At 37.4% G+C, this 14,066-nt stretch overlaps 1 protein-coding gene across 12 annotated transcripts in view; it reads left to right on the top strand.

The window, feature by feature from the left end:
- Dock10 (dedicator of cytokinesis 10) overlaps positions 1 to 3,539 on the top strand; it is a 247,620-nt gene extending 244,081 nt beyond the window's left edge. For 8 of the 12 annotated variants that reach the window (XM_074071858.1, XM_074071857.1, XM_074071855.1 and 5 more), the window contains 2 exons: positions 837 to 912; positions 2,779 to 3,539. In XM_074071858.1, coding sequence (XP_073927959.1) covers positions 837 to 912; positions 2,779 to 2,840 — 138 coding nt within the window. In that variant the 3' untranslated portion in view covers positions 2,841 to 3,539. The remainder of the gene's footprint in view (positions 1 to 836; positions 913 to 2,778) is intronic. The other 4 variants (XM_074071859.1, XM_074071856.1, XM_074071854.1 and 1 more) reach the window with 1 other exon arrangement.
- The last annotated feature ends 10,527 nt before the right edge of the window (positions 3,540 to 14,066 follow it).

Below are 14,066 nucleotides of genomic sequence, written 5' to 3'. Positions count from 1 at the left end.
AAAAAAAAAAGATTAAAATAAAAACTTAGCCACTGTAAAAAAAAAAAAAAAAAAAGACTTCCTCTGCAGAAGCTAGGCCTTCTGCCGATGTCCACAATTGAGATAAAACTCCCCCTACCCCACAAGCAAGTCATCCATGATGTCAGGCATGCATCCAGCAGCATGTTCTGTGAGGCTTGCGCAAAGTGTGACCATTCAGTAATTGCAGTGTTAGGGAGAGATGCTAAAAATCAAGTGGTTGAAAGTCAAGTCTACATCCTTAATCCTTAATCCCTCACACTCTTATCTGGACATGCCTTCGCCTGTGGCCCCCTCCAGGAGTTAGATATGTCCTTTACAGAATAATTAAGGGACAGAACTTGAGTTAGTCTCCCAGTAATGCCTACTACTTAGTAGTCACTTACTTAATATTAGTTTCTCTCCTTAAATTACCTAACATAATTAACAATATTCACAGAACATGAAACATATTGCATCTTTTTCTCTAATTGCATAAACTGTTACTTTTTTTTTCTTTTCCATCTTTTTCCACTAATACCTTTAGTGTACCATAAATGCTAGAGAAAGAAATGGTTGGAGAGGGGGAATCTCCCTGGATAGGGTTGCTAGTGAACATAGTCTTGGTTTGGGATTTTCGAAGGGGGATGGGAATTAAATACTCTAGGTATCTTAAAGGCGTGAGGGAAAATCATAAATCTTGTAATGAAACAGAAAAGAACAAACAGTGGGTATAAAAGCTGGGAACAATGGTGTGATGGAATGCTGTCTCCAACTGTAAATCATGTCTGACTTTGAAACTTCTGGCAAAAATGCTTTTCTCTTTTTTTTCCTGGCAGCTCTGTCGAGGTCCATGTTTATACAGCTTCTGTTCCTCTGTGTCTAGCATTTCCCTCAGTACTGTGAGCAAAAGTGGTATGTTTTTCTCTCCTATGTCTACTCTGTCCTCTGTGGCCCTCTGTCCACCCATCTCTTCCTAAGTGTTTGTTTTTCCCAATGAACTTCATGGTAGCTAGTGTTCTATAAGTTTTTATCCAATTAAAACAACTTCATCTCCATTTCAAGACAGGGCAATGGGAAAACAAAAGCCTGGTGATTAAAGCTAAAATTAACAGCTTAGCTTTTAAAAAGAAAATTCATACTCCACCAATTTCTAAAATGTATTGGAGCCCATTTTTTCCCAAAACAAAGTACACTATACTCCAAAGTGCTAAAACAAAAATACAAAGACCAAGTGACAAAAAGAAGAGAAAAGTAATTTCTTTTCCAGGAAATCTTTTCTAAAAGAAGCAAAATTTGACTCTATGCTTCCTGGAAATTAACTCAAAGAAAAGAACCTGATGGATTGCACAGGTCTTATTCTCTAGTTAAAAAACAAAACAAAACAAAACAGAGCTGTTGGCAGGAAAGATAAACTTTCTCCTGGTCCTGAACTTTGATGGGGATTTGTCACATAGGTGATTATATATGGGAATGTGTTCCCCACTTATGCATTCATGCACAGACTCAGGAAACAAATACATACATAATATAAGTGGACTTTGAAAACTAAAAACAATTAAAATTGATAGACATAGAAATAGAAAAATAAAATTATGCAATTCACTCCAAGCGTGTCCAGAAAAGTCTTAGCTAGTAGAGTATCTAAAACCATCTACTTAGTAAAGAACTGTCAGTAGAAGGGAAGAGATAGAACAGGATAAAATGTATGCTAGTGTGGGCTTCTATTCAAGTAGTATGAATTGGTAGTGACAGGCAATAATATCTTTTTATAAGCAGCCACAATTTCACACTGTTTCATAAGTACCCTCAAAGCAAGAAAAGTTTCCTTTGGCTGAGGCCAAAGTACTGCATGTAAGTCTGTAGAGGAAGCATAAATATAAGATGCTCGTTTGGAGTGTATTCAAAATTTTGGTGAGAATGATAGCCAAGTGAAGCCAGCTGTGATGAGTGCCAAATTAAAATATAGAGAAAGGAACAGACCCTTTCTGTTACAGTGCCAACAGTGTGAGATGTGAAGACATATTGCTGTTGGGTTCTTGGATACTCTGAGCACACTATCAGCCACATTATTTGCGGCACTGATCATGAGAAGAATTTATTGATAGCATAAGATGTTCAGATGCCAGGTGCAATATGGGGATCAGAATTCCCCTTCTCTATTGGAAGAGAGGTAAAGCTAACAGTTACAGCATAGTGTGTGGACATGGGAAGTTAGTGGGACAATGTTCATTGCTAAGAATTTACAATATTCATTAAGTCTCTTCTGTCCAAGGATACATTTTGGAGGAGCCTGGAGTTTCTGTGGATGCTGTTGTTCCTTGAGTTTACATATTATTTCAACAGATCAAATAACAAAGTGTCATATCATATTAACATTATTTTCAAGTAAATCAGGTCAAGAGTAATTTTTTCTTATATTTCTTTTAGTGCAAACATTCAAATGAGGTTTTTAATGTTTTCCCTTTTATAGATTTTGACAACATAAGTTATGAACTTTTTGAATAGAATAAAATCTGAAATTATTCAACTACATTCCTATGTTTCATTCAAACATTTGTAAGTTTATATCTGATCATCAAAGAGGATTGTGAAACTACTTTAAATATTGCCATAATGACTAGCACATGGGCTTGGGGAAAAAATCCTTGAGATCTACTTTGATAAGTGCATTTTCAAAATTTACATACACTCCATGGGAAGTAAAGATAATTTAATCCTGTGTTAGGAATGTAAAAGTTTACCTCTCTCCTATCGCCTTGTGTTTTGTACTGTTTTAAGATTACAGCCAGGGACGACCCAGCAAAGCGCGGGGTGGAGCGGCCCTGCACACGTGTAATTAGCAAGGCGACACCAGCTGTGCCCACAGTCTCCATCTCACCCAGCAGTGCTGAAGTTTGACAGGAGCTCTGTAGCATCACACTCACCTCTCAGAGGACTTTCTGAATTTGCAGCTAATCTTGGGGAAGAGAAAGACAGATTTAATTTATTTGAAGTTTTTATGGTGTTCATATTTTTGTTTACCTCGCCAGCTTGAGAATTTTGCCAGCCTATGAATTTGCACAGTTCCTATGAATTCTTTTTTTTTCCCTTCTGAGCAGTGTTGATCAAGCCACACTGAATATTTGCCATGAAATTCCAATGAATGTGCAGCTCAAAAGCAAACTCTGAGTTTGCTGTGGATTATAGTATGTTCATTACCCAGTATTAGTACATATATTTTAAAGGTCAAAGGGAATGTTTTTGTAACATTGAAGCATATTTCAAATGTAAATAGAAGGTTGTAAAATATATGGTTTTTACCAAATTTAAAAGAATGTTTTTAGTTAAGACTTATGACCGTACTAAAATTATATGAATAACATTTCAGATACCAATCTATTAAAATATTTGTGTATGTGTAAAAAGATATTGCTAAATATTAACCTTCAAAGTTTGTGGAGTACCTTTATTTGTAATATATGTGCTTTTAAAAGCGATGAGATGTGAAATTATAGAAGTATTTTGTTGTTAATAGAAATAAAAAACACAGTTACTTTGCATTTGCTTTTCTCTTTTATTGAATAGTAGCCCCCTATGTAGCTCAGACTAATCCCAAACTTGCAATCCTCCCATCTTGGATGCCCAAATGCTGGAATTACAAGTATGCACCCCCATGCCTTACTTGGTTTCCTTTTTTCCTTTCTTTTTTGAGATACTGGTGTTTGAATTCAATCTACCACTTGAGCCCCACACCCAGCCCTTTTTTGTTTTAGTTATTTTTTAGATAGGTTCTCACTTTTTGCAGGAGCCAGCCTCAGGCTGTGATCCTTCTACCTACACTTCCCTCAAAACTAGGACCACAGGCATGTGTAACCATGCCCAGCTTGTTTTTGAGACAGGATCTCACTAGCTTTTGCTGGAGTTGTCCTTCAACTGCAGTCCTCCCATGTGTGCCTCCCAGGTGAACCACCACGCCTGGCTACTTGGTTTCCTCTTGAAGAGTAGGTCAGTCACTGCTACAAGAGGTTCATTGGATAGCTATTGAATGCAATTCTATATTCAATACTTAGGATGCCTTAACAAGAAGTCAGAAGAGAAGCTAAACCTCAGTTAGGTTCTTCCAAAAATAAATTAAATGGGATGGGAGTTTCCAAACCTAGCAAAGTATTAGTATGGTTGGGGGAGAAAATAATGAACAAGAATCCTGAGGGTTGTGGTGGTTTATCAGTGTTATTCAGAAGTCTTTCATTTCTGCATGCTATCTACAAAGTTATGGTAGGATTGTACTTTTTTGCCTCTTTGGAAGTTATCATGAGCATGTGACTTGCTTTAGTCGTTAAAACGTGAAATGTAAACCAGTGACTAGTCATTTTCAGGGAGAGACTTTAAAAGCCAGTAAGTAGATCTGCCCAGTCCTTCCCCTGATGTAGTTATCTTTGAAGCACATTCAGTTGGAACGTGAATCCCCAAGTGAGAACAGTGAGTGAGACACAAGCTCTTACCCCCCTTCCTGATAACCTTATGGGTCCTAACAGATCCAGGGAGAAATATCATTTTGTTGTGTTGAGGTCCCCAAAACTCAGAATTTCTTGCCACTGTAGCATTACTCGTTCATCCCAAATAATCTGTGATGTGTGATGCTCAGACAGGTTTGAGAACCACTGACATATTTATCTCCCATTTCCTGCATGGGGAGCAAGAGATGTTTTTCTCTTTTTTCCCTCATTTTGAAACTGGCATTTCAAACCCTAAGCCCAAACTTCTGGGTTTCCACATCCCTATATGCCAAAAAAAGACACATGGGGGAGGACACAGAGCAAGGAGATTTATTACATGGCCTGGGACACACCGTGGAAAGAGGCAAAGTAAGCATTTTGGCTCATCTTCAGCCATCTTTGGGGTACAGATATGAGTTTAATTAGAACAGGGGACAAAAGGTATGCATAGTTAAACAGTCCCAGTCATGGGTGTGGTCTGTTTGGACATTATCTCAGTTTTTGTTTTTTGAGGGTTCTGGATGTTGTCACTGTCATCACTCGAGGGGAGCAATCTGGTTCCTAAGACATGATTACTCCTGTGCCAGGGTGCAGTGTCATCATTATCAGTAATTGTCCTCATTTGGAGAGGTGGTCTGTCCTGCAAGATTCTCTATTCCTTAGGGGTAGTTTCAGTCCCTTGTCATAAAGATATTATCAATTATTCCTGTCTTTCCTTGATTCAAGGTAGCCACCTTGGAGAGAATGGACAACAGGTACAAATGGAGACAGAGATGCAAGCTCTTCTTCTATTTTTAGTTAATTTGTGGTTCCAAGTAAGGAGTCAGTGTTTTTCAGCAAAATCAGCTTAGGCACCTCTTACAGTTCCTCCCATCTTTTATCCTGTTGTGCTAACCTTCTCTCCTACTACACTTTGCTGTCATTTTCACGTCTTGCCTGAATTCCTCTCTCACTGGACACAAGGACTGAGGTAGGTAACTTTGCCGACTTTCCAGTAACATGAGGACTGGGGAGAGCTGCATGTCAGTAATACTAATAAAAGACATTTGAAAAAAAAAACAGAAAAGGTTTTTGTAGGATCCTGATTTTTTTTAAGAGAATGGAGAAGAGTGTACAGAATGTCAAAGCTGCATCTGAGAGACAGTCCTCTGTACCTCCACCCTGGAAGAGGGGTCCTGAGCCATGACTGGAAGATCTTACTGAAAAACACAGTACCCTCCTTTGCCTAAGGTGGAGAATAATAAGAGATGATTAACCTGTGGGTACTGAAGGGCAAATAAGCATGATTGGGGTCACAGCACATTGTGATTCATATGTTCTATGTGAATTATAGAGCTGTCAGCAAAGAAATTCACATGAACATTCTGAAGTCCTCTGCCTTCCCTTCACTCCTTGATGTTCCTCTAAGGGGATTCATGTAGGAGGGGCTAAGAGAAGAATAATTTGACACATTGTAAGTCACAAAACTTAAAAATCACTAGAGTGAATACATAGTGTTGCTGTTACAGAAAAAAATAACAGCAATTAAACCATTCCCATATGAAAGTCATTTGGAGAAAGAAATGGTTATTGAGCCTGAATAATTAGGCAATGATTACAAAAAAAATAGCTTTAAATGGTATTAGTGTAGAGGGTTCTCCTGAAAATCTTCTTGTAGTTTTTTTTGCATCATTTGACATTAATGCCCTAGATATAACACTATTGTTTCTTGGGTATATTCCTAATTTGTGAAGAATTTTTACTATTGAAGTAAAAATCAAAAGTAATGGAACCATAAATATTAAACCTATAGTGGATAGGATTTTTGCTTTGTTTTGCTTCTTATGAATTAGACAGTGGTATTTGTATGATGTTTTACTGGACAGAGTAACCAATGGACTAAGAAAATTTGTTTCTTAATTCTTGCGTGGAAAGTGAATGAGTTCTTTTCAAGTTATAAGGGACCCAGAGAATTGTAATTGTGAATTTTCCCTTTAGATGAGCAATTTTTTTAAAGAAGTAAGGAACAGGAAAGTTCTAGAAATCAACTTAAATCCTTAAAAAAAAAAAAGAATCTTTACTTTTGGCAAAAGTAAATAAAACTGGAAATTAGCCTAAATGAACTTTGGTGGTTCTGAAATATTTCCAAGCAGCAACCCAAGACCATGGGATAAGACATTTGCCTTTCCTCAAAAAACATCCCAAGTAAGTTCATCACATGTTACACAGTGGTTTCAAATTTCCAGGCTCCCTTCTTAACAGTTGAGCAAAAAGACATTGACTCCCTTAGGTTTATTGAACTGGTTGTTCGTCACTAAAGGATGTGGGAAATATGTGGCCCACCTTACTTTCCTTTAACATCTAGAAGAGTTGAAAATAAGAGTCTTTTCCAGAAAGAAACCATTTCCATTAGGATTTTTAGCCCAAGAGATACAGATTATTCTTTTTTCTTTCCTCAAAGGATCCAGGTTCACCTGTTACAACTATTATGAGTATGAGAACTGTAATAAACCAATATTCACTGCCTTCTCGTGAATACCTTGATTGCAACTGTGCTGAGTTTACTTCTTTTTACCATTTTCCTTCTCTATCTTACTATTGCTCCCACTTGAAATGAGTCAGAATCCCAAGATGGTATGCACAGGTACCACACACTAGAAATAAATATATTCTAACATCATACATTTGGCAAGAATGAAATGGAATAATTCAAAAATGCATGAAGTGCAAATGAATCTAGCCCAGCAAAGTCAGTCCACATGCCCCTGACTCCAGGACAGATCATCAGCCCTGGGGACCTTAGGTCTCCCATCTGCAAAATCTCCCACTATGAAGAATCTGTTTATTTCTGGAGGATATCATGGCAACATGATTTTACACAAACTCTTTTAGAACTCCATTTTGTTCTCTTCACATTTATGTTATTAAAAGTTGGATTTTTCAAATCAAATTGTCAATAAAAATGCCTTAAATTTGAATAATAGATTTCAGCATTGCTTCTATTATTGTTGATTTTTTTGCTCTCATCAAATGTACAACTTTTTTTACTCCTTTCAACAGAAACTGAGAAAGAGTAAATTTGGTTAAAAAAAAAAAAGAACTAGAGCTGCAATTCCATTCTCTTCTGAAGACAACTTCAAGAGCTCATAGCTGGAATTACAGATATTGTCCCACCCTTTCACCTCAGAAATGGCCTTGAGTGCAGTGCTGCCTCACATGGAAATCTTACTTCATCTATAACCAGTTTCATCACTTTACTAGAACTAGCAACTTCGTGGGCTTGCTGTTCACGCCAGCAGGTTACATACCAATTAATTTTAAGTTATCAAGTAACATTTTCCTTGGCAGAATAACTCCCTTACATTTTCTGTATCTTGACATTAGATTATAATTGGAATCAGGTCTGAAGGATTTCCTATTGCCAAGAGTGGTCCACAGACACTTTCTTCTGGTCTCACATAGATAAAATGGCACAAGAGTAATGAAAAAGAGAAATCCATAGATAGAGAACAAAAACAAGAGAATTAAATTCACATGTGCAACTGCTTGGAGCCAAAGATTGTGTGGTTCTTGCCTTCATATTTCAGAGACCTAGCAGAGTGCTTGGCAGGGTTTCAATCAACCCTTGCTGAATACACGAGTGAAAGAATTGACAAATGAATCAAACAGGAATGAAAACTAGACTTTCTGGGGCAACTTCATACTGACCCATGGCTGTTTCCCTGCTCACCTGGAAAGCATTTGATCAGAATGGCATGGTGACTGTGGAGCATGGTGACCCAGCTGCAGACCTCCAGCCCCACTGCTGATTACCTGTGTGGCCTTGAGTGAGGATCCTCACTGAGCCTCACTTACACCATCTGTAAAATAATAAATACACAGATTTTACAGGGTCGCTAAGAGAATTACGTGAAATAAAAGATACAAAGTCCTTAGCACAAGGCTTGGCACAAGTAAGACACCTAGTTTCTGTGAGCTTATAATTACTTAGATAGCACCAGATAAAACCCAAGTGAGAAGCTGGAGGTTATAATTTTAAAATTGTTTCTCTGACACTATTTATTAGATAGTGATAAAATAAATGATTAATGAATGCATAAATTAAGGAAAGTAGTGACTCAGATTGTTACCTTACATGGTCACTAGTAAATGTCTAAGTCAATTGGAAGCCTCAGGCATGGTATCTCCAAGGGCAGAAGCACATCTCAGAGACTGCTGGTAGAACAAACAACTTCTTATGGTTATTCTGAACATGTTATTCAAAGTGCAAAATATTTTTCATTATCTGCATATATCCCTAAGGAAAGGTGCTGCCTGTCGACTCGGCTTTGAATAAAGGCACTGAAATTCCTCATAAAAGATAAGACTGAAGATAGAATAGTCATTGACAGAGAAAAAAAATATAGACAGACATACTTTCTAAGACTCAGCTGGATGAGACAGTTACTTGTATAAAGACATTTCTTATTTCTAGTCAATTTCTTATTTTTAGTCAATAATTTGCATGAGACTTCCCTTCTATTTTACAAAGTCAGCTCGATCTTCCCTACTGAAAAAAAACCCTAGGAATATGTAAGATTTGATGATATTAATTTTAACTAAATAGAAATAAGCAGAAAATAAGAAAGAAATGAATAGAAATATGACAGACTGCTGAAACCTTGTCACATTGTACACTTTGGATTTTAAATGAACAAAATGGAATAATAAAGTGACACTATATAGTTCTGTACCCACCCAGTCTATTCCAAACAATGAGAGAACTCCCACCAGGAGATTTTTTTCCTAGTAGAACTCAGGAACCACTCCTAAAGACTCCATGAGCTACATGGAATTTACTTTTACATGAGGCCAACGTCTAAGTTATGCCCTCTTGGGGTGCTTTAAGAGATTTTGATGTTTGAAGAAAAAGAAGAATGGAGAAAGAAAAGTGGGGTGAAATAATTTGAGTGTCTATTTACACTGTTCTGAGCAATTTTACAAACATAGCCTTATTAATCCTTTCAGCATCACTGTGAGTAGACATCCATCTCATTTCATACATGAGGAAGCAGAGGTCCAAGAAAAGTGATTCAACATCACAGTGTAGCAAGCATGGGAACTAGATTGTTCTCAGATCTAGCTGCCTGCCCACCACTTTTCTGCCACTTGCCAACAGCTTGAACTTGAATGAAGCTAAGAAAGAATCCTCAACAGGTCAAGGGGAACCCTCTTGCAGTGGCCTCACATAGCCATTGTCCATCGTTTCATCAGCTGTCCTTCCTGAAAGTGTGTTCCCAGACTCCTGGAGGGTGACAGTGCTTGATACCACATGAGATTAAACATATACTGCTGCCTACCCCCCCACACACACTCTAGAGAAAGTCACATAATGGTGTTTTCAACCTAAATGCCACCATTTTGGATAATGAGAAATATCTTCTGACTCTAGAGGGCAAATTTATCACCAAAAGGATGCATAATAAGAATGTGTATGATAAGGCAAGAGCACACACGGAAGGTATGGGGATAGCTAAGAAACCCAAATCATAATAGTACTTGATGTCCCCACTGCAGAGGAAATAATACAGACACCTTAAAGCGATAGAAGTCAATATGAGAAGGGAATCAGGAACTAGTGAAAAGGTCAGTTACAGATGAATCAACTTGGGATGTAACACATTTGTACATGGAAGCAATGCTAGGAATCTCTCTGTATAGCTGTCCTTAACTCAACTAGCAAAAACACTTTGTCTTTCTTATTATTGCTTATACCTTCTCTTCAACAAAATTAGAGATAAGGGCAGAACAGATTCTGCCTGGAAGTGAGGGGTGTGGGGGGGGGAGGGGTGGGGGGGAGGGGAAGAAATGGCCCAAACAATGTATGCATATATGAATAAACAAATAAAAAAAAGAATGTAAACCAGCATATCAGAAATGGATGTTTTAAAAGATATTTAATCAATGCTGAGTCTGTTGAAAAACACCTTGACTTGTATTTGAAAAGAAAATTTTATTTTCCCTCTTAATGGTGTACCTTTTGATAAACTGAATAATCATCAACATTTACCTCTGTTCCAAGAATAGCATACATTAAACTCTAAGAAAAGACATTTTTCTCCAACTTCCCTTTTCTTGGGATTCTGTTGACCATTCTGCTTTTGATTCTCAACCTGTTGCTACTCACATTTTTTCACCATTTCTCTTTTGAGATGTATTCACATTTATTTCTGCAGCCATTTTAGTTTTCTCATGCTGGTCTTTGATCTTATGTTAATTTCCTTGCATTTTTTGCATTTGTGCCTTGTTGCCTTCCCAATATCCATTTTGCCTTTCCTTCTTAGTAATACAACTGTGATTTTATGCAAGCAATGAAGGTGCTGACACAAGGTTATACTTCTCAGCCATTCCCTCTGTACCTGTCTGTAATTAACATCTGACCAATGGCATATGTCCTATGGCACTTTGGGAAACACTCCCTAAAAAAGCAGCATACAGCTGGTCTGAACCCTTCTTGCTCTTTCCCACTTCCTCCCTCAAGGCTCATATGTAAGCCTGAGTCCTAGTTGCCATCTTAGAAAAGACTGGTAGCCATATATTAGAGGTGGCGGAGCACAGAGCAGAAGGAGGGGGCCAAGGTCCAAGATGATGATGAGGTGCTGTGACAGTCTTAGACTACCTGTTTTCTGAAGGGAAAAGAAAAGAACTTAAAAACTCATCTCATTTAAACCAGTGTTGTCTCCAGCTTTGTCACTAAATTATGCAGTCTCTCAGGACTCCCCCTGAACATCTAGAATCCCTTTCTGGTCACCAATGGCACTCAGATGCTTAACTTTAATCTTCTGGGATATGACCAAGTGATTTATTTTTCATGGTGTTGAAAATCTTTGGCCAAAGACAAATTCTGTTGCAGTAAATCTAACTTTGAATCAAACTTCTAAAATATACTATGAAAGTTGGCAAAGAAGCACTTTAATATAGCAACTGAAACACACCATTTATTAAAATTCCCATTATAGCAGAGTTAATTTATAAACTGAAAAATAACTATTAAATATTTGATCATGAGTCTTTGCTCCCATTTCCTGCATGAGGAACAGGAAATACTTCTCTCTCTCTTTCCTCCCCACTGTTCCTCTCTTAATAAATTTACTGTTACTTTTACTAAGATAAATAAACAAATATTTGGTCATGATTATGAACTTAAGGACTTCAGTTTGCAAGAACTAGCTTAGGAAAAAAGAGAAGTATAGGTTTACCTATCAAAAAAGTTGGTAGATCTGTTTAAATATGGCTGGATTTCCAGGAAACTGTCTCTCTTTAGTATCAGCTGGATCATTCCAATTCAGTCTCTCTCTTTATATAAATATGTGTGTGTATATGTACATATATGTGATATTATACAATATATGTATATTTATATGACTGCAAAGTCAGCCACTAACAGATCCAGAATTATAGTTTACCAGCTTAAAAAAAGAAAAGTAGCCACTTTTCTACAGATGTGATACATTAGATTATCATTCAGTAAATATTCATTGTCTTCCTTTTTCATGAGCACTTTTGATGTTGGTATTGCACAGGTGATTTGCTTTGCTTTGACCAACAGAATATTAGCATATGTGATATGGGTTAGAGCTGAAAGAGCCTTACTCAGTAAAACTTGATCTTGTACACTTTTCTTTCACTATTAGACTATGCTTGATTTGAGTAGCCACTGACCTAGGGAGGATGAAGACACAGGAGTCAGAACTAGAACCAAACCCAGCCAAATCCCCATTTAAACAGGCCCCAGCCACTCTTAAACATGTAAAAGAGAAATAAACACCTATTGTTTTATGCAACAGAGATTTGAGGTGATTTTTCATGTAGCATATGAGACAACAGCTGATGCATGTAGAATTTCAAGGAAATTCTCAGGCTTTGATGTCATTAGCTTAAGTCAGTGGTTTTCTAAGTGTAAACGTCAGCATTAGCTAGAAACAGCAGAAGCCTCACCTGGAAAATGATTAAGGCCCACTCCAGACTTACAGAACCATAAACTCTGAGCAAGAAGACTAATTTTTATCTTAACAAGCCTTCTGAATGATTCCAGTTCATATAAAATTTGAAATGCATGAACCTAGATCGTATGCCCATCCATAAACTCATATATTGCCTAAGCAGCCAGGCCTGGAGCTGCACAGTGGCTCAACCACTGTTGAATTTTCTGAACTAGTGCGGTGGAGCCTGAGAATGTCCATTTCTAACCAGTTCCAGATAATGCTGATGCTGTATCTAAGGACCACACTTGAGAACCACCATTCTAGGCGAGTATATGGCAGGAGTGGTTCCCCTTAGAGAAGTCAACATTCTGTTAATAAAAGAAGGGTGCAGGGTAGGGAACAGTGTCAATCATATCTGTATTCTTATTAAAAGACAAAAGTTCTGATGGAAGAGATCAGGCAACCACCAATGCTCTGTAACTATTCTGCAGGGAAAGAGAAATGCAAAGAAAAAAAAGAAATTTCATCTATTGCTTAGCTCATGAAATTGATTGAGACATGAACTGGGTTTTTTTTTGTCTCTTCAATTTTGCTGAAATTTAATACAGATCTGAGGAATCAAATAAAAGACAGCTGTTTTGCTATAGAGAGCCATGTATCATTTTCAAATGTGATATGAGTTGTCACACAAATCTTTCCTAGTACAATTCACTGACAATAAATATAGTGCTTAAGGAGACAATGTCTATGTATTGAACAACTGAGTCATTTTGATCCAATCTGGCGAAACCAAGATAGCAGCCTACAGTTTTGAGTAATTCAAGATAAAAAATAGCATCACAGACCCTGACTGTTGACATTACTTTTAATCTATTCTTGAAATCTGAAAATCAAAGAATTTTAGACACGAAGGATCTTAGGGATCATCTAGCCCAGATACTGCAAGTCACTGGGAAAGAGGTCACATTCCACCCCAAAAAGTGTTTATCTCTCTTGCACACCAGTGTTTTTTCTTTTAGTAAAAATCATCACATTTTTAATTTTTTCAATTTTTTCTGAGGAGTCTGAAGATCTAGCAACACACAATGTAAATGAGTCCATATCCCCTCATGGACAGTAAGTTAGAGGTAAGGGCCGACTTGAAGAAGAAGGTACTCCCAAACCCCAAGTTAATAGGGACACTGCCAGCCCTCTTCTCTCATTTCCAGGGTCTACCTGGGTCCTGTCAGCATTTGGATTTCCTGTCCCCACCTTGACCAGATCCCTAGTTTTATCAGTAAGAATCCTGAGATCTTTGGTGATGACCATCTTTATTTTGCTTTACCTTAGTTGGGCAGACCAATTTGCATGGCCAATTTTTCACAATTTTAAGATATAATTTCTTGTGCAGACATTTATTCACCACGGAGAGAATGATTGCAGAATTTCACCACTAGAATTCTGTTCAATCAACCCTGAGGTAGGTAATAACATCAGAATATGGCTAATTTCAGAAACCTAAACAAGATATCCATCAGTGATATAAAAAATGACAGAACTTAAGCTTAATATGAAATTAATTTCATTTGAATTATGAACCCTAGATATTTCATCTCCTTTGGCTAGAAAGCAATGGTGACTTTTTTCATTACACAGAAATTTCTTTATA

Source organism: Castor canadensis, chromosome 4 (assembly GCF_047511655.1).
Source record: "Castor canadensis chromosome 4, mCasCan1.hap1v2, whole genome shotgun sequence".
In the NCBI taxonomy this organism is placed as follows: domain Eukaryota; kingdom Metazoa; phylum Chordata; class Mammalia; order Rodentia; family Castoridae; genus Castor; species Castor canadensis.
This window is presented reverse-complemented; position numbering and strand designations above follow the sequence as displayed.